Source organism: Trichomycterus rosablanca, chromosome 1 (assembly GCF_030014385.1).
Source record: "Trichomycterus rosablanca isolate fTriRos1 chromosome 1, fTriRos1.hap1, whole genome shotgun sequence".
NCBI lineage: Eukaryota > Metazoa > Chordata > Actinopteri > Siluriformes > Trichomycteridae > Trichomycterus > Trichomycterus rosablanca.
Genome location: NC_085988.1, coordinates 16,914,796 through 16,937,950, shown reverse-complemented (window position 1 = coordinate 16,937,950; position 23,155 = coordinate 16,914,796). Strand labels below are relative to the sequence as shown.

General features: G+C 39.5%; 1 protein-coding gene across 1 annotated transcript in view; it reads left to right on the top strand.

Moving 5' to 3' along the window:
• Positions 1 to 571: 571 nt before the first annotated feature.
• LOC134302084 (F-actin-uncapping protein LRRC16A) overlaps positions 572 to 23,155 on the top strand; it is a 76,843-nt gene continuing 54,259 nt past the window's right edge. Inside the window, exons 1-3 of the mRNA XM_062987155.1 lie at positions 572 to 908; positions 10,153 to 10,250; positions 22,721 to 22,771. Of these exons, the coding sequence (XP_062843225.1) occupies positions 872 to 908; positions 10,153 to 10,250; positions 22,721 to 22,771 (186 nt within the window). The 5' untranslated portion in view covers positions 572 to 871. The remainder of the gene's footprint in view (positions 909 to 10,152; positions 10,251 to 22,720; positions 22,772 to 23,155) is intronic.

Sequence of the window (23,155 nt, the reverse complement as noted above, 5' to 3'; positions counted from 1 at the left end):
TGAGCCAAACTCCAGCGTATAATCAGGACAGCGGAGAGGATCATTGGATGTAGTCTGCCAACGCTTCAGGACATCTACAACAGCAGAGTGCTGAAGCGCGCCGGCAAAATTATAGCAGACCCCTGACATCCTGGACATCACCTTTTTCAAACTCTTCCATCTGGCAGGAGACTCAGGACAATAAAAACAAACACATCCAAACATGCTAACAGGTTTTTCCCCCAGAGCTGTAGCACTTCTTAACCACAGTTGCTCCCTTGGTTAATACTTATTTAACAGACCAGAAAGCACATGGATTGTTAACATGCTTCATGTCATACATGTGTATTATGTGTATAATTATGTGTATCACCTAAACAAATTCCTCGTGTGTGTAACATACCTGACGAAATAAAGTGATTCTGATTCTAAATATTTATAGTCTTTTTGGCCTTCCATAAGCTTGTCGGCGCTTTGTTTTGGTCTCAGGATGGGGGCGGAGTCTGGGCGTGTTTGGGGGAGGAGTCTGTGTGAATACTGCTCTGAGAGGGGCGTGGCTTAGATCTGGGCATTCCAGTGAACCTAAAGTTTTCTGCACCCAGCGCAGCGTAAATCAGCTCAGTTCCTCCTTTCTTTTATATTCTAATTCATGATCAGTATATGTGGACCAAAGAAGAACCATTTTAATAACAAATAAGAGGTAAACAAAGGAGAAAAGAGTCTATGAGGGAGCGGAGCAGCAGAACAGGACTACAGAGTTTACCTGAGACTCATCTGATCTAAGGAGATACACTTCAACAGGTTTACACACGTTTCTAACAGAGGGTCCTTCAACCAAAACTGCACCTTCACCCGGTGCTCTTCTGCTCATCTGTGGTGTTTATCTGAGAAGATGGTCGGAGAGGAGGACATCTCTAAAGATCTGCTGGGTAAGACTGTTACAATCCACTGTGTGTAAACATATCTGCCCTGGACTGTACCTGCTCACAGGTGAGCTCCTGGTCTGGGTGGTTCAGTGCACCTTAACACTTCTTGCGCACTTCTTATGACATTTTCAACTTTTTATTTATTATTTTATTTAATTTAAATAAGTAATCTTAGCAATCTTAAATAGATTGAAGTAAAACAAATAATATAGAAGTCATATAGGAAAAAAATGCAGAAAATGTTTTGTCACTTTTTATGTAATTCATACTGTTTTATTTAACTTTATTTTAAAAATCATGTTTGCAAATTGGGATTTGAGTAAGCATAAGTTGGTATAGGATGGTTACATTAAAATGTGTGAACAGTAGTTTATTTGGAAACCGGAGCACCCTGAGGAAATCAATAGAGAACATGCAAACCCAGGCCCAGTTTAACCTTTTTGCTGTGAGGCAACAGTGCCACCCAAATGTGATACAGCCTTCAAATTTAGTATGATCATATTTTTAAATATTCAAAAAGTTGATAGTTGAAAAAATAAATATTGTCTTTGTGCAGTTTTAATTAAATATATTGCTGTAATTTTTTATTTACATCTTTATTCGTTTTTGGAATTGTGTTTGTAGATACATGATTATCAAATTACGCACAGACACAATGGATTCAGAAGGTATTCAGACCCCTTGACCTTTTGCACGTTATTGTGTTTAATTGCCACTTGCAAAATTGGAAGTTGATTCTTCGTACACATCTGAACTTACTGACACATGAACTACGTCTCTTAAACTTGTAAACAACATATGTTAAAGAAATCCTACAAACATAAATACGTTATCTGCACTGTATATTACCAAAATATGAAGTATGACCCTGCTAGATGTATTGATCTAGCTATGTGATCGCAACTGCCAGAGCAGCTTGTTTGTTTACATATCTCTCTTCTCTTAAATTTTAAATATGTCTGATATCCAAATATTTTTGGACAGTATATATAATGCAAATAAAACAGAAAACAGTGATTTGTAAATTGTCATAAAATAGATGAATAAATATTTTTTCCTCATCAACCCTATTTTTGTGAATATATTCTAATTTCTAATTTCATTCGTGAAATATATTCCAAGCTGGGATAGAAGCAGTGGGAAACTGTTAAGTAGTGGTACGGGAATAGGTAACAGAAGGTGTTAGATGATATAGAAAAGGAAAGCTTTAACAAAAAGTTCAGTCATGATGAGGGAGGTATGGGTCAAGGGTCAAAAATTGTGGGTGAATAATCCAACAGTATAAAAACAGTGTTTCCCAAAGCTTAATTACAAGGTTCTAATGAATTTTATAACTTACAGTTCATACCACCTCTAAACAGGTGCTCGGGTGGTCAGCGATCTATAATGCTAGCCCACCACTGCTGAGATCCAAGTTCGAATCTCAGCAGTGCAATGTCTGAGGGGGGAGGGTGGCCGAAGCCCTGTCATGGATTGTTGTTTCCTGATGAAATCGGACCCGTCACATCCCTGACCAGGATAAAGAAATTGATGAAAAAAATCATTACTTTAAATCTGTGTGTTAAAGAGCAAGCCCAAAAAACAATATTGCATCAAAAACCACATAGGCTTGGGAATACTGAAAACGCTGGTCAGTAAACACAGTTTTTTTTACTGGATCTATAAATATAAGTTAAAACTCTTCTACGATGCCGCTCAGGTGGCGCAGCGGTAAAAACACACACTGGAACCAGAGCTGGGATCTCAAGTACATTGTATCGAATCTCAGCTCTACCTGCCGGCTGGGCTGAGCAGCCAACGATTGGCCTGTTGTTCAGATGGGGGTGGTATATTAAAGCCGGATAGGGACTCTATCATAACTAATACAATAACGACCTCTGCTGGCTGATTGATGGCGCCTGAAAGACGGGAAAGAGACGGGAAAAGAGTGCTGATCCCGCATTGCACTCGTTAAGGTATAGGTGACAAAATGCAAAGGCTGTTGCCCACGTGTCGGGGGGGGCGTGGGTTAGCTTTGTTCTTCTCAATCAGAGCAGGGATTGGCACTGGTGGAGAGGAAGCACGATGCAATCGGGCAATTGGACGTGCTAAAAGGGTGAAAAAGGGGAGAAAATGCATAAACAAAATATATAAAAAATATGACAAACAGTCATATATCTGCAAAATCCAAATACACAGCTGAGGTTTAGGACTCAAGCTCATCTGAGATGGACGTAGAGCTCTGCTGGCCCAAGACCATCTTAATTATTACCAATGCAAAGTTCAGAAGCGAGCGTCTGTCATGGTGTGGGATTGCGTTGCATGGGTAACTTGCACATCTCTGAAGGCAGGGTTAATATTAAGAGTTCACACACATTTTGAAGCAAAACATGCTGCTGTATAGATGACATCTTTTTCAGGGATGTTCTGAAAACCACATTCTGCATGTGTTACAACAGTGTGGCTTTGTAGTAAAAGTAATACTTGGGACTGTTGAGCACCTGTGTTATATGCAGCAAGAATTCACATTAATATCACTATGAACAGTAAAGCTATAGGTAGTCCGAACAAATATGGAAAGGAAATAAATATGGTGTTGCTTTATAGCGTAGATCATACATATACTGTATAATTGTGTGGGGTTATTTTTACAGTAACTGATGTTTACCAGGTTAAAGGTATGTGAGTGTTGTGCCATAAGCAAAGATAATATCAGATAAGTATGAGCAGTCAACATCAGATTTGGCTGGGTGACAGTAGACCCTTGTTAACACAAAACTCTATTGTAAAAAGTAATAATGCACAGGAATGAATCACTTACACTCAGTTACGTCTAGATTCACATATACTGTACAATTTTAACATTACAGGGTAGTGTAATATAATAAGGTATAATGTTCTAGCATTTTCAATAGTCACTTTATCATTGCCTATTATTGCTTAACAAGTGTTGTGTAGAGAAACTTGTCTGAACATGTCTCAGTTCTCTGAAATTCTTATGATTTTTAGATTATTTTTCATTTTGGTTCTTTCATTTGAACAGTTAAAGACATTTCTACAGTTAGCATACAGTATCTCTAATGTCAGATTTCCCTTAGTAAGATACACTGATTAGCCATAACATTAAAACCACCTCCTTGTTTCTACACTCACTGTCCATTTTATCAGCTCCACTTACCATATAGGAGCACTTTGTAGTTCTACAATTACTGACTGTAGTCCATCTGTTTCTCTGCATACTTTTTTAGCCTGCTTTCACCCTGTTCTTCAATAATCAGGACCCCCACAGGACCACCACAGAGCAGGTATTATTTAGGTGGTGGATGATTCTCAGCACTGCAGTGACACTGACATGGTGGTGGTGTGTTAGTGTGTGTTGTGTTGGTATGAGTGGATCAGACACAGCAGCACTGCTGGAGTTTTTAAATACCGTGTCCACTCACTGTCCACTCTATTAGACACTCCTACCTGGTTGGTTCACCTTGTAGATGTAAAGTCAGAGACGATCACTCATCTATTGCTGCTGTTTGAGTCGGTCATCTTCTAGACCTTCATCAGTGGTCACAGGACGCTGCCCATGGGTGCTGTTGGCTGGATATATTTTTGGTTGGTGGACTATTCTCAATCCAGCAGTGACAGTGAGGTGTTTAAAAACTCCAGCAGCGCTGCTGTGTCTGATCCACTCATACCAGCACAACACACACTAACACACCACAACCATGTCAGTGTCACTGCAGTGCTGAGAATCATCCACCACCAAAATAATACCTGCTCTGTAGTGGTCCTGTGGGGGTCCTGACCACTGAAGAACAGCATGAAAGGAGGCTAACAAAGCATGCAGAGAAACAGATGGACTACAGTCAGTAATTGTAAAACTACAAAGTGCTTCTATATGGTAAGTGAAGTCGATAAAATTGACAATGTGTGTAGAAACAAGGAGGTGGTTTTAATGTTATGGCTGATCAGTGTATATTCATTGGCCACGTACATGTACATCTACAAGCACATACCCAACTGGTGACTTTACTCCAAAGCAACACTACATGACTACCACTATGCACAAATTATTTGGGAAATGGATTATTTTAGCACAGCAGAGACACAGTTGTGGTGGCAACATGGTACTATAATGCCCAGGGTTTAAAGGCAGCTAGATATACCCAGCCTACAGCATCCTGGATTTTGAAACTGAAGAAAAGATGAATTTTCTTTCCTGTTATTTTTTTAGAATTCCATTTGGTCATGACAGATTTTGCTGCTTATTTACATGCTGGAATAGTTCTATTTAAGTAATGTTTTGATTCAACAGGGCTGAGAGTAATCAAGCCTGGTTGTGTCTGATCTTTTAAACCCATTGGTGATTGAGAAAGAGCTTTTTTCTCACACAGAGCCAGCTTGGATGATTGTTGGATATGTTTTTTCTTTTCATAAATGTATCGATTTTAAGTTTATGTATTATTTTGGTGTGCTCTGGTTTCCTCCTACAGCCCAAAGACATGCAATCAGGTTAGTTGGTGAAACTAAATTGCCCTATGGTGTGAATGTGTGTGACCTGTCCTGGGTGTTTCCTACCTGCCCAGTGAATTCGACCTACCACATCTCTGAATAGTATAAAGGGGTAGAAAACAGACAATGAATGATTGAATTTACTGAACATATATGAATGAGTTACCATAGTCGTTTGGGTCTGATCAGGCATAAATAACACATACACCATATCAGCCATAACATTAAAACCACCTCCTTGTTCCTACACACACTGTCCATTTTATCAGCTCCACTTACCATATAGAAGCACTTTGTAGTTCTACAATTACTGACTGTAGTCCATCTATTTCTCTGCATGCTTTGTTAGCCCCCTTTCATGCTGTCCTTCAATGGTCAGGACTCTCCCAGGACCAATAAAGAGTAGGTATTATTTGGGTGGTGGATCATTTTCAGCACTGCAGTGACACTGACATGGTGGTGGTGTGTTAGTGTGTGTCGTGCTGGTATGAGTGGATCAGACACAGCAGCGCTGCTGGAGTTTTTAAATACCTTACTGTCTGCTGGACTGAGAATAGTCCACCAACCAAAAATATCCAGCCAACAGCACCCCGTGGGAAGCGTCCTGTGACCACTGATGAAGTTCTAGCAGATGACCAACTCAAACAGCAGCAATAGATGAGCGATCGTCTCTGACTTTACATCTACAAGGTGGACCAACCAGGTAGGAGTGTCTAATATAGTGGACAGTGAGTGGACACTGTGTTTAAAAACTCCAGCAGTGCTGCTGTGTCTGATCCACTCATACCAACACAACACACACTAACACACCACCACCATGTCATTGTAACTGAAGTGCTGAGAATGATCCACCACCTAAATAATACCTGCTCTGTAGTGGTCCTGTGGGGGTCCTGACCATTAAGGAACAACATGAAAGCGGTCCGAAACAGATGGACTACAGACAGTAATTGTAGAACTACAAAGTGCTTTAATATGGTAAGTGGAGCTAATAAAATGAACAGTGAGTGTAGAAACAAAGAGGTGGTTTGTTATGGCTGATCAGTGTATTATTAAGTAAATAAACTTCCTCCTGCCTGAATGCAAAAGTTAAAAAGTTACAGTAAAATGTAACAAAGACAGAACATGCTTTTCATTTTTTCAGTACAGGAAGACTTCTCTGTGGTAAAAATAATTATCAGTGTTAATCAGTCGTTTCCCAGATGCGGCAGATCGAGATTAGATATAAAAAGGTAAACAAAAGCAAAGTATTTTGCATTGATGATTGTGGTGCTGTAAAAATACTGTAAGTTGCACTTCACATAATAAAGTACATTTACAGTGTATCAAACTTTCAGTGCTGCTTTTTCTTATTCCTGTTATTACTGTGCTAGACTCATTTCCTTTTAACTCTCCCTCTTTATTATGTATAACCTCTCTTTACCTTTTTAATCCTCGGCTCTTTCTCTCTGGAAAATTTAATGCATCTGTGATCATACTTCAGAAACCCAGAGTACAATTCCAGCAATGATGTCATCCACTTATTTCCCATCAGGGCTAGTGCCAAGTCAAAACGAGAGAGAGGAGAAATGAAAAGTGAAAGATTTGGGTAGGAAAAGAGTTACCATCACACATTTACACACTAATACTACATGACTCAAGATCAGCCATAACATGCCTTACAATCATCAGCCTTAAATGAAATTAAATTGATACAATATGGCCAAATGTATGAAGACACTCCTCCTAATGATATAAAAATAACTTATATGCTCCTTTTTGTTCCACAATGAGAAGGTCCATACAGAGATGCTCGATGAGTTTGTTTTTGAGGAACTCTAGTGATTTTTACAGCCCTACAACCATTGTGAAAACCTTTGGCTAGAACTGAAACACTGTCTGCCTGACCTGACAGTTGTACTTTTGACTGAATTCCACCAGAAAAGCTACAAAATTGAAGGTTTTAAGAATAGAGGCTTGTATAGCCACAAACACAGCCAAGTCTATTTTAATGCCAATGGTTTTAAAATGGTCAAGTGTTCACATACTTAATGTGTCATAATGTGTATGTTTAAATGGATTTGAATCTGTAGGTTTGGATTTTAGCAGCGGCACGGTGGCAAGAAGGTCCTGGGTTCGATCTACAGGCGGGGCGGTTCGGGTCCTTTCTGTGCGGAGTTTGCATGTTCTCCCCGTGTCTGCGTGGGTTTCCTCCGGGAGCTCCGGTTTCCTCCCACAGTCCAAAAACATGCAGTCAGGTTAATTGGAGACACTTAATTGCCTTGTAGGTGAATTGGTGTGTGTGTATGTATGTGTCTGTCTGCCCTTCGATGGACTGGCACCCCATCCAGGGTGTTACTGTGTGCCTTGCGCCCATTGAAAAGCTGGGATAGGCTCCAGCACCCCCACTCCCCGGCAACCCTATTTGGATAAGCGGTTAAGACAGTGAGTGAGTGAGAGGTTTAGATTTTAATGTCAAATAAATCATAGTAATGCAAAAGTAAAATTCACAAAAGTAAAAAAGGGAAACAGAGTAGCGCAAAGCAGATATGTGTCGTCAAATTTCATCTTTAGGAAAGTCATGTAGCAATAATACATAATAAAGCTAACTGCTGTCTAGAACTTCAACCAGGCTTCACTAAAATTGGCAAACACCAGATTCTTTACCAGTCACTTTGCCTAGATGATTTATACCTGGTGGTTTGGTAATACCATTCAGCTGTATATTATATGTAACGATGTTCCTGTAGAAGAGTGTTTGATGAAGTCATTATTTATACTGTGTGTTTACTTTAGTTATAAATTAAACAGTTCAGGTCCAAAGTTTACATAAAATGTCCCCATTATTATGCTTGTTGCTCAGTTTTAAAGCATCTAGGAGCTAACTTAGCAGTTATTAGTAATATTCAGTTGTTTAAGTTATTTATTTCAAGTTATTTAGTACATTCAGACGTACCAAATACACAAAATGTTTGGTCTCAGCTGCTTATATTTACTATGTTCATTAATGTATGTTTTTCAGCTACTTCATATGTAATTATATTAATATTTATGTATACTTTTTTCTATTCTTTGTAACCACTTTATTCTGATCAGGGTCGCAGTGGGTCCTGCTTCACTGGGAAACCACAGGGTGTAAGGCACAAATACACTGGACAGGGCACCAATCCATCACAGGGCTTCGGCTACCAAACTCCCACCTCACTCTCAAACATAGCCAATCATGTCTGTATGTAGATGCCCAGCTAGCCAATAGCACCACTATTTAAGCACTTGCTTTTATGAAACAACATTAGGACATCAAAGTGTTTCTATTTTTCATAGTCATGAATATTTATAGCTTCTGGTATTTGAAATAATAATCATCATTAATATTTGTATATTTCACTTAGTACTTTAGTTTAAAATATAATACAAAAATAAACAAGAAATATTACTGCTAGAGCATATTTATTTTTAAATAAAATCATTTTTTTAAATTTTGTGGTTAAAATTGTTTATTTTATTTTCCTTTTTATTTATTTATTCATTTATTTATTTTTACCACCGCTTTATTGTTTCCCCAAGAATACTGTGTAGAAGTGCATCAGCACACCCCAGTTAGGACACTCAGCCACTTCCCCCTCAGACTTAGCCATTCACATCTGTATGTAGATGGCTGACCAGCCAGTAGCACCACTATGGATTCGACTGTGCATTTAGTAATGAGAGCTACTAATTGGCCTGCTTAAACAACTGTGTTCTAAATCTAAATTTAAATCTAATTTAAAGTCATAAACAGAGTTTGCATAGGCTGTATAAAGAAAGAAACGTCTTTCACAGGAAGAGTTGTTGGTGATCTTTTGGCAACATGATGGGTTAACTGTGACCATCACTTTAGAAAACATTGTAAATCTTCAAGATTACCCAAGATTAGAAGGGTCCTGCCTATAGGCTTGCAATGTTTAAAATCTCAGTTGGAGTCTCCCACCTTCATATTTCATACTCCAAAACCTTCTTCCTCTCAAGAATGAGTGTATTTCTATCTAGTTATACATTTTTGTCTTATCTGACCATTGTTCTGATTTGCCTCAGTGCTTGTGTGTTCAGGTTTTTTTTTTACAAAATTTCATTTTCATTAACCACAATATTCTGGTCAAAGCCATGCCGGGTCCGGTTCCTCTGGAAAACATGGCAGGAAGGGCAGGAATACCCTGGACAGGGTGCTAGTCCATCACAGGGCTTTGAACAACACTCCCTCAGACATAGCCAATAATGTCTGTGTAGACTCCCAGCCAGCTGGTAGCACAGCTGAGATTTAAAACATGGATTTCAGTGGTGGTGGACGAGCACATTATACCATTCGAGAGCTTGAAGGTTATTTAATTTTACTGGTGCAGTTTATTTATATTGTTTAATGTGTAACTGTTGTTCCTGCTGCAATTGTTTCGAGTGACTGCTTGTTTCTTTTCTACCTTTTTTTAAAATTTATATAAGAGCTTGTTGTGGAATGCGTACACGTTGCGTATGAGTTGTGTTTTTGGTTACCATTTACTTGCTGGCTAGTTGTGTTATGGCTCTCTAGCTTTATGTGTTCATGTTGTTTAACAGTGATCTTCCTCAGAGCTCTAGAAATCTTCACCATGATTTGTTTTTGCTTCTGAGTACATACTTTTGGTTCATGTATTAAGTCAAAGGCATTATGGGGGTAAATTTGGCTTTATGCACTGGAAGTATATTAAAACAAAGCACAATTAAATGACACTCTATTTGTTGATATTCTATCTTTTTATCTGTTGTGCAGAAAGCATGCAGGATGCGGTTGGTCGGCAGGTCAAACTGAGTCTGAGAAAGAAAGTGCAGCTGGAAGTCAAAGGTGACAAACAGGACAGTCGAATCCTGGTGAGTAAAGTGTGCAGGTGGTGCATCTTTGGAAATATAACGTTACCTGGAATGTTTCCCTGTGCCTGTGTGAGCAGGGATGTGTACTAATCACCTAAATCATTTTCTTAATTTATATTAATTAATGATGAACATAAGAACACATACAGTACATTTACATTTTTGGCATTTAGCAGACGCCTTTATCCAAAGCAACTTACAGTACTGTGACAGTATACAGTCTGAGCAATTGAGGGTTAAGGGCCTTGCTCAAAAGCCCAACAGCAGCAACCTGGCAGCGTTGGGGCTTGAACCAGTGACCTTTTGATTACTAGTCCAGTACCTTAACCACTAGGCTACAACTGTCCTGATCCGAGTAAAAACATAAGTAAGAACATCTTGCTTGTGCTTGTTTTTTTCTGCTTGGTGTCAGATTTTTATAACTAAATATGCCCTCAACATCTTATACTGTAAATTACACCTGTTAGCAATTTCTTTGTCTAAAACACATAAATTCAACCATTAGAAGGGGTGTCCCAATATTTTTGTCCATATAGTGTATGTATTTCACTTGGTCGGTTACTCAGACTGTCATGATTTATAGTGCAAGTCCCTTGCAGTTGTATGTAAACTTTGGATTTTGACTGCACGTTGCAATCCCGACAGGTGAAGGAGGAGTTTGCACACCTTCTTCACTGTGTGTGTGTGTGTGTGTGTGTGTGTGTGTGTGTGCTAAAGGGTGTGGTTGGGTAATACACTGATCTGATTTTTGTACCTGAGGCTAGGTTAAACAGCTCAAACAGTGCTGCACACCCAAGATCTCAATCTCTACAGAGCTCCACTATTTCTGTTGTTTTCGATTGTTAAATAAATAAAAAATAAGGCCACGACTATCTGACACAAACCGTTTTTTAAATTATTGTTACTAATTTTCAAGTTACAGTTACCCATTACCATAATAATAATAATATTAATAAGTTGTATTTATATTAGTGCCTTCCTTATACCCAAGATCACTTTACATATCAAAGTAAAAAGTAAAAAAGTAATTACCCCTCAGTCAACCAATCAAATTTGACAACATGGCCCAGGTAGTGCAGCGGGATATTCGGCTAGCACACCAGCACTTGGATTCTGAACTCTCTGAGTTTGACTCTCAGCTCTTCTATCAGTTGGCTTGGCACCCCAGTACAAAAAAATTGGCAACTAAAAAAGACCAGACTACAAAGAGAGTGGTGTCTTTGATGCTGTGTAAGGACCCTGGTTGGTAGCCCGAGGTGTCTGTACAAAAAAAAAGGAACGCAGAGATCAGTGTGTGACTCTCCATGCGCAAGACTGGCTTCACGTGCAAACCCACCAAAGTATATAAGAAGGGGTCAGTGGACTGTGTACGCGTCAGTGGGAGCATGTGTCATGCAAATATACCCTCCTCGGATATGATCAGGGTCCCCAGCTATGGAAGACTAATTGGCTATGCTAAATTGGGAGAAAAAGGGAGAAAATGTATAAATAAAATAATAGTAAAAACATTTTACGACATTGGTAGTCTATGTGCTGAGTCTACACAGTTAGAACTGTAAAACTCTGTCTGTTTTTACCTACTTGTGCCCCTGAATTATAAAAGTTACATGCTGTCAAATCTCATCAGAAACTTGGCTTACATGAATGTAATTTTTAGTTTTATTGTTTTTTAAATTTGTTTAATCAAACTTCATAGTATTTAAATTTAAAAATTGCTTGATTTTATTAATTATTTAAATTATTTCCAATGTAATAATTTAGATGATCAAATTTGATCAAATATAAAACATAATATAGAAATAAAATAATACTTTTTAATGTTTTAACAAAAGAGGCACATTTGTTGATCATAGATCTTTAACCCCCACCCACTTTTGTGGCATTCCTAATTTTTCTGCCTTTCATGTCCAAACCTGATGCAGCTCTCTACTTGGTATGTAGATTAAAATGAAAACACACACACCTACACACACACTCACACACACACCTACACACACTACATTCCACAGCCTTCCACACACTGTTGTAACTACTGCACTGGCTTGGTAGTGTTGGTGTCACAGAATAACAGTTGTAATCAGCCTTGTTATTCATTACAGGAGGAAGAAATAATGCCTGTGTGTGTGTGTGTGTGTGCGTGTTAATGCCAGTGTGTATGGTTTTCTGGGTTGAGACTAAACACTGCTCTCAACACGGGAATAGGAACAGGATGGGAATGTGAGTGGAATGTTGTGGAAGAGTAAAAGTCAGAAACATGCCTCAAGCCGACTGGTAGCAGAGCTGAGACTTGAACTTGGAGAGTTCAGAATCCCAGCGCTGGTGTGCTAGCAAAATATCCCGCTGTGCCACCTGGGCGCCTCTTCCCTAAATTCTTAACAATCTCCCTGTCCCTGCCACTTAAACCACATCAAAGCACGATACTACCACCACCGTGTTTCACAGTACAGATAATATTAGCCGGGTGATGTGCAGTGCCTGTTTTTTTCACCACACATGCTTGCTCTTCTGTCCAAAAGTTGTTTCTGTTTGTGTTTTATCAGACCAGAGAATCTTTTTCCTTGTGTTGCCTTTACTTGCCTTTTAGCAAACACCAAGCGGGCCGTCATAAACTTTTTACACAGTGGTGGCTTCTGTTTTATGGAGAGCTGAAGACACCAACATGCTTTTCTAATTAAAGCAAACAGGATGCACAGTGACATAGCAAAGTGTTTGAATACTTTTGTGAATTAAAGATTTTAGTTTTTGATTTGTAATGAATTGGAAAACTCCAACTTTTTACATTTTTTAACTCTAATTTTTTATTAATTAAATTTTTTAGCTGTTTATTGGTTTGTTATTTATGGCATTTATTCATTACTGTGCGGTTTTAAGTTATGTTGTTATATAGTTGTACAGCAATCCTAAACATCCTGGCAGTAACAAAAATGGACAAATAGCCGCTCAGGTGGCGCAGTGGTAAAATACGCTAGCACACCAGAGCTGGGATTTCGAATACATTGTATCGAATCTCAGCTCTGCCATCCGGCTGGACTGGGCGCTTACATGAACAACATTTGGCTGTTGTTCATTCAGGGAGGGAGCCGGATAGGGACCTCATTACTGATGCACTTACGACCTCAACACCTGCACAAAGCTAATCTGCATATGATCTCGCTTCATGCAGGTAAAAAGATGCAGTCGGCTACTGCTCACGTGTCGGAGGGGGCGTGTGTCTCTCCTCAATCAGGACAGGGGTCAGCACCAGTAGAGAGGAAGCATAACGCAATTGAGTAAAAATTGGACGCACTAAAAATCAGGAGAAAAAGGGAGAAAATGAATAAAAAAAGGGAGTTCAGTGGAGTTGAGGTCAGGGTTATATGCAGGTCACTGTAGTTCCAACATGTCAAAGCATGTCTCTGGACCTATTTGAACCTATTTGTGTTCTTAAAAAGGTTATAAAGGTTATATTTATCACAGTTTTGTTGCTGCAGCCTTACATTTACATTTGCAGCATTTAGCAGACACTCACTCATCCACTGACTCACTTTCTTAACCGCTTATCCAATTAAGGTCGCGGGGTGTGCTGGAGCATATCCCAGCTTTTCAATGGGCGCAAGGCACACAGTAACTCCCTGGACGGGGCGCCAGTCCATCGCAGGGCAGACACACACATACACACACATTCACCTACTGTATATGACAATTCAGTGTCTCCAATTAACCTGACTGCATGTTTTTGGACTGTGGGAGGAAACCAGAGGTCCCAGAGGAAACCCACGCAGACACAGGGAGAACATGCAAACTATGCACAGAAAGGACCTGGACCGCCTCACCTGGGGATCGAACCCAGGACCTTCTTACAGTGAGGCGACAGTGCTACCCACCGTGCCACCCCATTTAGCAGACACTTTTATCCAAAGCGACCTACAGTTATGACTGAATACTATTGGAGCAACTGCGGGTTAAGGGGCCCAACAGTGGCAACCTGGCAATGTTGGGGTTTGGACACGCAACCTTATGATTACTAGTCCAGTACCTTAACTGAGGAGCTACCACTGCCTTACTGTCTATGCACCTGCATAAAAATCTTTAAAAAGCTTATTAAAGATTATTAAAGAAAATTTAATTAAAATTAAAGTAAAGGTAATAAAATAAAGGTGGCACGGTGGCTCGGTGGGTATCACTGTCGCCTCACAGCAAGAAGGTCCTGGGTTCGATCACCAGGTGGTCCGTGTCCTTCCTGTGTGGAGTTTGCATGTTCTCCCCGTGTCTGCATGGGTTTCCTCTGGGAGCTCTGGTCCCCCCCAGTCCAAAAACATGCAGTCAGGTTAATTGGAGACACTGAATTGCCCTATAGGTGAATGTGTGTGTGTGTGTGTGTGTGTGTGTGTGTATGTGTGTCTGCCCTGCGATGGACTGGCACCCAGTCCAGGGTGTAACTGTGTGCCTTGCGCCAATTGAAAAGCTGGGATAGGCTCCAGCAAGTGACCCTAATTGGATAAGCAGTTAAGAGAGTGAGTGAGTGAGTGAGTGAGTAATTAAATAACACTAAATTAAATTAAATTAAATGATAGAATAAATGAAAGCTACACTACACAGCATAGTCTAAGTAAACGCTTGAATGTAAAGCTAAAACGTTCAGTGACGGTGTGAGGCTCTGTCTCAAATACAAAAATAGTCATCCATGTTTTGACACGCCCCTCTCTGCGTCCAGAGAATTGGTTGGGAGTTTTTCAAACTCAGTTACATGAATCATGTTTTTAGCTGCTTTAGACTTTGACATCTTGGACATTTCGACTAACCGATTGCCGTAGGATTGCTAGGACCGCCTCATAGTGCGAATTAACCAGTGAACATGAGACACTTGAATGTTACTCGAATTAAAAATGTGAAATCGCTAAACACAAACCTTCTGAATTTTGAAATATTGAATTTCACAGCAAATTGCATATTAAACAGGAAACGGCTCATTACACAGTCGTGGACGAGGTAGGGCCTTACCTATGAACCACAGTATTGCTGTTTTCACACATTATAATTGCACCACACTGTGTTGTTGTATTGTGGCTGACAGATCTACTGTAACCCTGTATCTCAGCCACAGACTAAACCCCACACTGCAACCCCGCCTGGCTCAACCCAGGCTTCAGAGAAACCACAATAATCCTGTACTTTAATCAGTGAGGAGATCAGAACCATACTGGACACACCTGTGAAGGAGTCACGTGCAGTCTAATGTTGATATAATGTTTTACTGACTGGCCTGAGACGCCATCCAAACCACTACAGATTTAAACCCACGCTGGAGGTTTTGGTGTGTAAAGATCTGACACTCAGCCAAACCAAGCTGTTACTTATTAGACAGAGAGCGTCAGAAAGGAAAAGGAAAAAAGTACAGACAGTCTGATCAGTATTCAGGAAATCTCACTGCTTCCTCTCTCTCTCACACAAACACATATTAATTTACTAAGATCCCAAAAAGGGTGCTGATTTATTATGTATGTAACTTTATTTATTTTAAATTACAATTGCTATTTGGATGGTAAGATCCCTATTTTGCATCAACACAGCACACCAATATGAACACTCACTCACTTTTGAAGCCGTTGTCTTAATCGGGGGTGGGGTTGCTGGAGCGTATTCCAGCTCTCAATGGGCACAAGGCACACAGAAACACCCCGGACAGGGTGCCACACACACATACATCTGGTGAGGTTTTTTTCTTTAATTAACCTGACTGCACGAATTTGGACTGTAGAAGGACACAGGGAGAACACGCAAACTCCACACATAGGTACCCAGACTGTTCCACCTGGGAATCAAACCCAGGACCTTCTTGCTGTGAGGTAACAGTGCTACCCACCCCAGTACAAACACATGTGCTATTTATTTTTTGTTTTTGTTTTTTTCTAGTTAGGTCGACATGCTGGTAAAGCTGGTAGTGAGGGTGCTGGACAGCAAAATGAGTCCTGGGAACCTAGGTTTAATCCTCATCTCCAGTCACTGTCTGTATAACCTCTTACTGGCATCACATGGATTTCCTGTGGGTACTTTCTCCCATCCCTCAAAAACATTAAAAGGGCGCCCAGGTGGTGCGATATTCTGCTAGCACACCAGTGCCGAGATTATGATCTCCACGGTTCGAAACTCGGCATTGCCACCGGTTGGCTGGGTGCCATCTGGTGGGCATAATTGGCAGTGCCTGCAGTAGATACTAATTGGCCACTGTATCTGCAGGGTGGGGACCGGACTATATGTGGGTGGGTGGGTCTTCATACGCTGTGTAAGGACCCTGATTAACAAATGCAGAGAAGAGGAGGGCTGTGCACGTGTCGGAAGAGGCGTGTACAGCGACAAGCACTCCTCGGATGCAATCTGGTGTCTCTCAGCAGCGGAAGACAAAATGAGTATGCTAAATCGGGAGGAAAATGGTGAGAAAATGCATTAAAAAAAGTAAGAAAAAAACATTAAATTGCATTGCAGACATGAAAACAAATTTTTTTGAAGCCGAAAGTATGTGGACACTCTGGCGAAGGGCATTAATGTGGAACTGGGGTAATGTGTTTTACCCCTGCACCACCTGAGCACCTAAAAGCTAAAAGTTAAGAATAATAGTCACACGTGCTGCCTTGTGGTTTATGTATGTGTGAAATAAAACCCAGCAGAGGAGTTTCCTCTTTTTCTATAAACGTCTGAAAGTGGGACTGAGTGGGAGTGGAAGAACAATTTCCACAGTGCTGGCCAGCAAACCCAGATGCTCGATAACCTGAGAACAGGTTCTGTAATGTGGAGTTGTTTTTAAACTGTGGTTTACAATCAGTTTTTATTTAGCATTGCAGTGTGCTGTGTAATTACCTTGGTGTTACGTCGCCTTTCACTCTTATTTTTTCATTCGTTTTGAGTTTTAAGAGATGTTTACTCGATCACTTATTAAAACTGATAAATGGAGCATTTAAACCGGATTACCCTAAGGAAATAATATCAATAGCAGGAGACAAGGATCAAACCCAGATCCCCAGGACTCATGTAGCTGTGCCATCTCATTCTACCAGATGCACCAGCAGGTCACTCTGGCTACCACGACACAATAATACATTAAATCATTTATACTAATACTTCATTCTGGTTTAGGTCGAGATAGGTCTGGGATAAGGTGGGAATGCACCCTGAACAGGGAGTAAATCCTTTATCTTTTAGTAAATACTTTAGTAAATACTTTATCTTTTAGTAAATCCTAAATCCCATGGCATTACATTTATCACATTTAGCATTCATCCAAAATCAATTGTGACTGATTAAAATGTAAGAAATTGAAGGCTTTTCTCAAGGGCTCAACACTGGCAACTTTGCAAAGGTCCAGCAACCTTTTGATCATAATTCCAGTTAGGTCAGGGCGATATGACTAAAAAACGTATATCTTTATATTCTTTAGAGAAGTGGCGATATACGAAATGATATGATGAAAACCTTAACAATATATTATGTATAATGTAATATTGTCAGTATTTATTTGGAACACCAAAAAGAGCATGCTGTACAATAACTGTATTTATTAAAGTGTATATCCAACTTATATTTAAATTAATAATAAAAATTATAATAATAATAAACATAAGACAATTGCACACCCAGCATACAGCTTGTATAGTTTTTGTACATAAATAAAAGTAGTTTTGTACACATAAAACTAATATAAAAAATATAAATAAAGATAACAGTGTGCATTATAAGGAAATATGGTGGGACAGAGACAGAGCTTTTACCCGTCTGTTCCTCCGACTTAGCAAACTGCAGTGGATAATGTTTGAGATTCGACATGCTGCTACCTTTAGCTGCAATGTTATAACCGCACAATTTGCACAAAACTTTACTATGTTGTGTATCATCCCTGTGGAAACCAAACCATTTTCACACCTCTGACCCATGCATTTTTTAATTAGATATTTGCTACTGGTTTCATTTTCCTCTATTGCTGACTGACATCAGTTATTTATTTCTAAACATTGCGGTCGGTTCTTTAGGGAAAGATAGCGATGTATTAGAGACATACTTGATATAACAAATATGGTCATTTTTAGGGCTGGGTATCGCCACTAATTTCCTGGATCGATTCGATTCTATTCACAAGGTCCCGATTCGATTCGATTCGATTCGATTTCGATTCAACACAGTTAGGCATATTTGAGTTACATTAACAGGTTTTGTTTAAATATGTACAGATGTTCAGAGAACGAATGTGATAATTGTACAAAGAACACTCATTATTAAAAAAAATTATGTATTTTGTTTACATAAATAATTAATCCAAAACAGAAAACAGTAACATTCATTTTTTATTATTATTTTATATGTCTGACACGCTACAACATTGTAAATGTAATGTAAACATACACCTGGCTGTTGAACAGCTTATGCCAAGTTTACACTACACGACAATCTGATTAACACCTGGTCGCTGTAATGTTCACACTACACGACTGATCTGCGATGGGGAGTTTTACACGACACCATCCATCACCAGGGGGAATCACAGGCGAGCTTCTCTGGTCTCCAAAACTACGTTTTGTCACGAAAACACACGTGAGAAGTGATGAAAGGTTTAATGATACCACGTCCAAACATGCACATCAACAAGTAGCGAGAGATGAAAGTTTGTGCGCTGATGAAATAAATGAATCTGAGTGGTATTGGCAACACGAGCAGCATGGCTTGTTCTATAGTGAGTTGGAGGTTAATAAATATTTTGTTTTGTAGAGAACGATCAGGTCAGAAATACTATAAAACTCGCGTGTGCTGATGTATTCTGATAGAAACTATATTACGCCCCACCACCTGTTTACAGCCTCTCCCCTGTGTTTCCCCTCGCTGTTTCTCACATTGATTGAGAGCCGAGTTTTGATCGCAGAGCGAACACTGAGTTCCTCCCGGATCCAGCACCGACCCGTCGCCGAGCGAAAATCAGTGCAAAAAGTTGTGTAGTGGTCATAACTTGAGCTTCTGCCATGCTAAACTGATGTGCAGGTCAGATCTCGTTGCATGAAAAAACACTGGCTGGTCACGCGAAATTAAAGGGGGTAACAGATTTCCGTGTGCACCGTAAAAAGGGGCGTATTTAAAAGATCGATCTCGCGTTTATATGAATCGATATCGGATCGTTCAAATAAAGATCGATTCGAATCGAAAAATCGATTTTACAAACCCACCCCTAGTCATTTTCAATATTGTGTAAAAAGTACTTAAGAAATACCGCCCTGCCCTAATTCCAGTACCCTAACTACTGAGCTACCACTACCCACACGCTACCTTAGTTAAACCAAGAACCTGTTTGGATCAGCCATCTCACCTGCTTGTTGGAAAGTGGAAGGTGGAAGGAAACTGAAGCACCCATGTGAAACCTATGTAACATAGAAATGTGAAGCACATGCTAAACTGTACCTGGAGCTTAGTATAAAACCCAGGTCCACTGAACCCATATGTGCTGTACAGCAGTCACTTTACTAGCTGGACCATTGCCAGATTTTATGGTAGCATTGCACGCCCACTTTTAGCAGATCCTGGTATCTTTTCTCTACCCACACTGGCATAAAAAACTAAGTACAGACAGAAAATGTACAGTCATCGAAACAATGTAGAGCTTAAAAACATCAGATTAACCACATTCTTTTTCTTAATCTATGATAAGCCATTTGTTTTTCAAAATGTACATGTGTGTTTTTGTTTTATTATTATTGTTAATATTAGAGATGGGACGATCGAACGGCTACGAATCGGTATCGGCCGATTTTTAATCAAAATATGCTATCGGCGATCGGCGATATTTCCTAAAAGTAGCCGATCCGATCGTGTGATATATAAAGACCATGTTAAATTAACAGCTCAGTGGATTGATCCAGACTTTGAGCTACGAAGCACCAACCATCATATCACCATTCATCAACCATCGTACAGAAACCACAGTGAAAGCTCATACGATGTAATTTTGCTGATTGTAATATTTACTTTAAAAAGATAATTCAACCCGGTCACATCTGAGTCGATTCTATCAGCACGTTATATAAACTCCTGGTTCACTTCGGTAAATCGTAAGCGGTTCTTACTTGTGATGTAGATGAGAACAGAAGATGTTACAGAGCCAATCCGAGGCAAAAGTTTATTCATTACCAAATTCGTTAGTTCAGGATCATCTGCTGAACTTTTAGAAAACTTTTAGCTCCTTAGACGGAACGAGTCTGACTCGGTTACAGATCTGTGGTAATAGCAGTTTAATTAAGCTTTTTAATGAAGCTTTTTAATGTAAGAGAGTCACACAAAATGTCCTGTAGTAGCTGGTGTTTATTTAAAACCAGGACATTTAATTAATAACAGTAAACACGGAGAGATAACTGAGAAGAGAAACTTACGCTTCACATAAAAACGAATCAACTCATGAATCAATGAATCACTTATAGCGATACTGTGAACAAAGCGTCTCTTCTAAAGGCACAAACACACACACACACACGCGCACTGCTCCGGTTTATCTTCACTGTGAGGCTCTTTTTAAGTTTATTTACTGCTAATATCTGAAATACTTATTTGTCTGGCCACAATACACATTTCTACAGTGTGATGGTCCATCCCAGATGCCTCTGAGCCCAGAGAACTCAATGTCGCTTATGGACATGGTCAACATAAGGCTTCTTTTTGCACAGTAAGGTGGCATTTGTGAACGTAACGTCACATTGTAGTGCTTGACTTAAGTTTGACAAAGTAATCCCTTGCCCATGTAGTTAAATAAGCTATTAATGAATGACAGGCCCTGATCAGAGATCACAGGTGTTCAGCTTAAGCTTGCGCCCTTGCCGTTTATGCACTGAAATTTCTCTAGATTCCTTTTATTATTAAATGATATTATGCACTGTAGAGGGAGAACCATGCAAATCACTTCAATTTTCCTTTGAGAAACATTGTTTTTAAACATTTTAATGATTTGATAATGCATTTGTTGACAAACTGGAGATCTTTGCTTCTCAAAGCATTTCAGATTACAATCACCTGTTTGAAATCATATTATTTAGTTTTTTAGTAGTTTTTTAGTATTGTAATTTCTTTTACTAGCCATACTGTTCCCATGTCTCACCTTTTTTTGAAATGTGCTGCAGGCCTGAAGTGCAGGAATGAAGGTTTCAAACGTTTTTGACTTAAGGTTATACCATTAAAATGGTTTATAAGATTTAACATAAAACATTATACAGCGATCAGCCATAACAATAAAACCACCTCCTTGTTTCTACACTCACTGTCCATTTTATCAGCTCCACTTACCATATAGAAGCACTTTGTAGTTCTACAATTACTGACTGTAGTCCATCTGTTCCTCTGCATGGTTTGTTAGCTCCCTTTCATGCTGTTCTTCAATGGTTAGGACCCCCACAGGACCACCACACAGTAGGTATTATTTAGGTGGTGGATCATTCTCAGCACTGTAGTGACACTGACATGGTGGTGGTGTGTTAGTGTGTGTTGTGCTGGTATGAGTGGATCAGACACAGCAGCGCTGATGGAGTTTTTAAACACCTCACTGTCACTGCTGGACTAAGAATAGTCCACCAACCAAAAATATCCAGCTAACAGTGCCCCGTGGGCAGCATCCTGTGACCACTGATGAAGGTCTAGAAGATGACCAACTCAAACAGCAGCAATAGATGAGTGACCTTCTATGACTTTACATATACATGGTGGACCAAGTAGGAGTGTCTAATAGAGTGGACAGTGAGTGGACACAGTGTTTAAAAACTCCAGCAGCACTGCTGTGTCTGATCCACTCATACCAGCACAACACACACTAACACACCACCACCATGTCATTGACACTGCAGTGCTGAGAATGATCTACCACCTAAATAATACCTGCTCTGTGGGGGTCCTGACCATCGAAGAACAGCATGAAAGGGAGCTAACAAAGCATGCAGAGAAACAGACGGACTACAGTCAGTAATTGTAGAACTACAAAGTGCTTCTGTATGGTCTATATTATTAGTAGTTTACATTCTATCACATCATTGTAAGGAATTATTACAGACATGCTAGCCAAACATAAACAAGGGTTTTCCATTAAGAAAGGTCTGATCATATCAAATCATCACAGTGTACAGGTAATCTGTAAACATTTCCCATACAATTTGTTTGACTGTTTGATCTGGTCACTTCTGCACTTTAACTGTAATATATGTAAATAATATCTTGCACTTCTGGTTAGATGCTACTGCATTTCATTAGCTCTGTTCTTGTACTCTGCACAATGACAAAGTTGAATCTAATCTAATCTAAATCGAATCTAATACTATACAATGTTTTGATGTAGAGATTTTACAACTTTAAACTAAATCTAATCTTTCAACACAGTCTAAATCATTTCCACAATTTTGATGTACCAGTGTATCATTTATTATCAGCAAATAGTATATACAGTATGACATAAAGTAACACTAAACTGTCTCCTCTGTCCTCAGGCTCTGGCTCCACACCGAGCGTTCCTGCTGACACTTCGAGTACCCGCCAGGGTGAGTGGACTCCTGTAATCAGCATTATCACTGGTATCACTACAAGTAGTAAAGCTATAAGCTTAAGTACATTTCTCTATAAACCCGCTCATACCAGGTTTTTGGGTGTAATAACTTGTGTGCCAAATAACAGCACTCATAGGTGAAATAAAAGCTTGTTTGTCCAACAAACTCATAGTCAGATGTATCTTGTGTGTGTGTGTGTGTGTATGTAAATGGTTACTAATCACGACCACTTAATAGCTTCACAGTTTATGTTAAAAGCAGAAGCAAAAGCAGAAACTGATTCTGAACTAAATATGAATATGAGTGCACATGAGTCTGAGCAATAAAACAGAAGCAGTGTGTGTGTGTGTGTGTGTGTGTGTTTATGTGGTGTGTGTT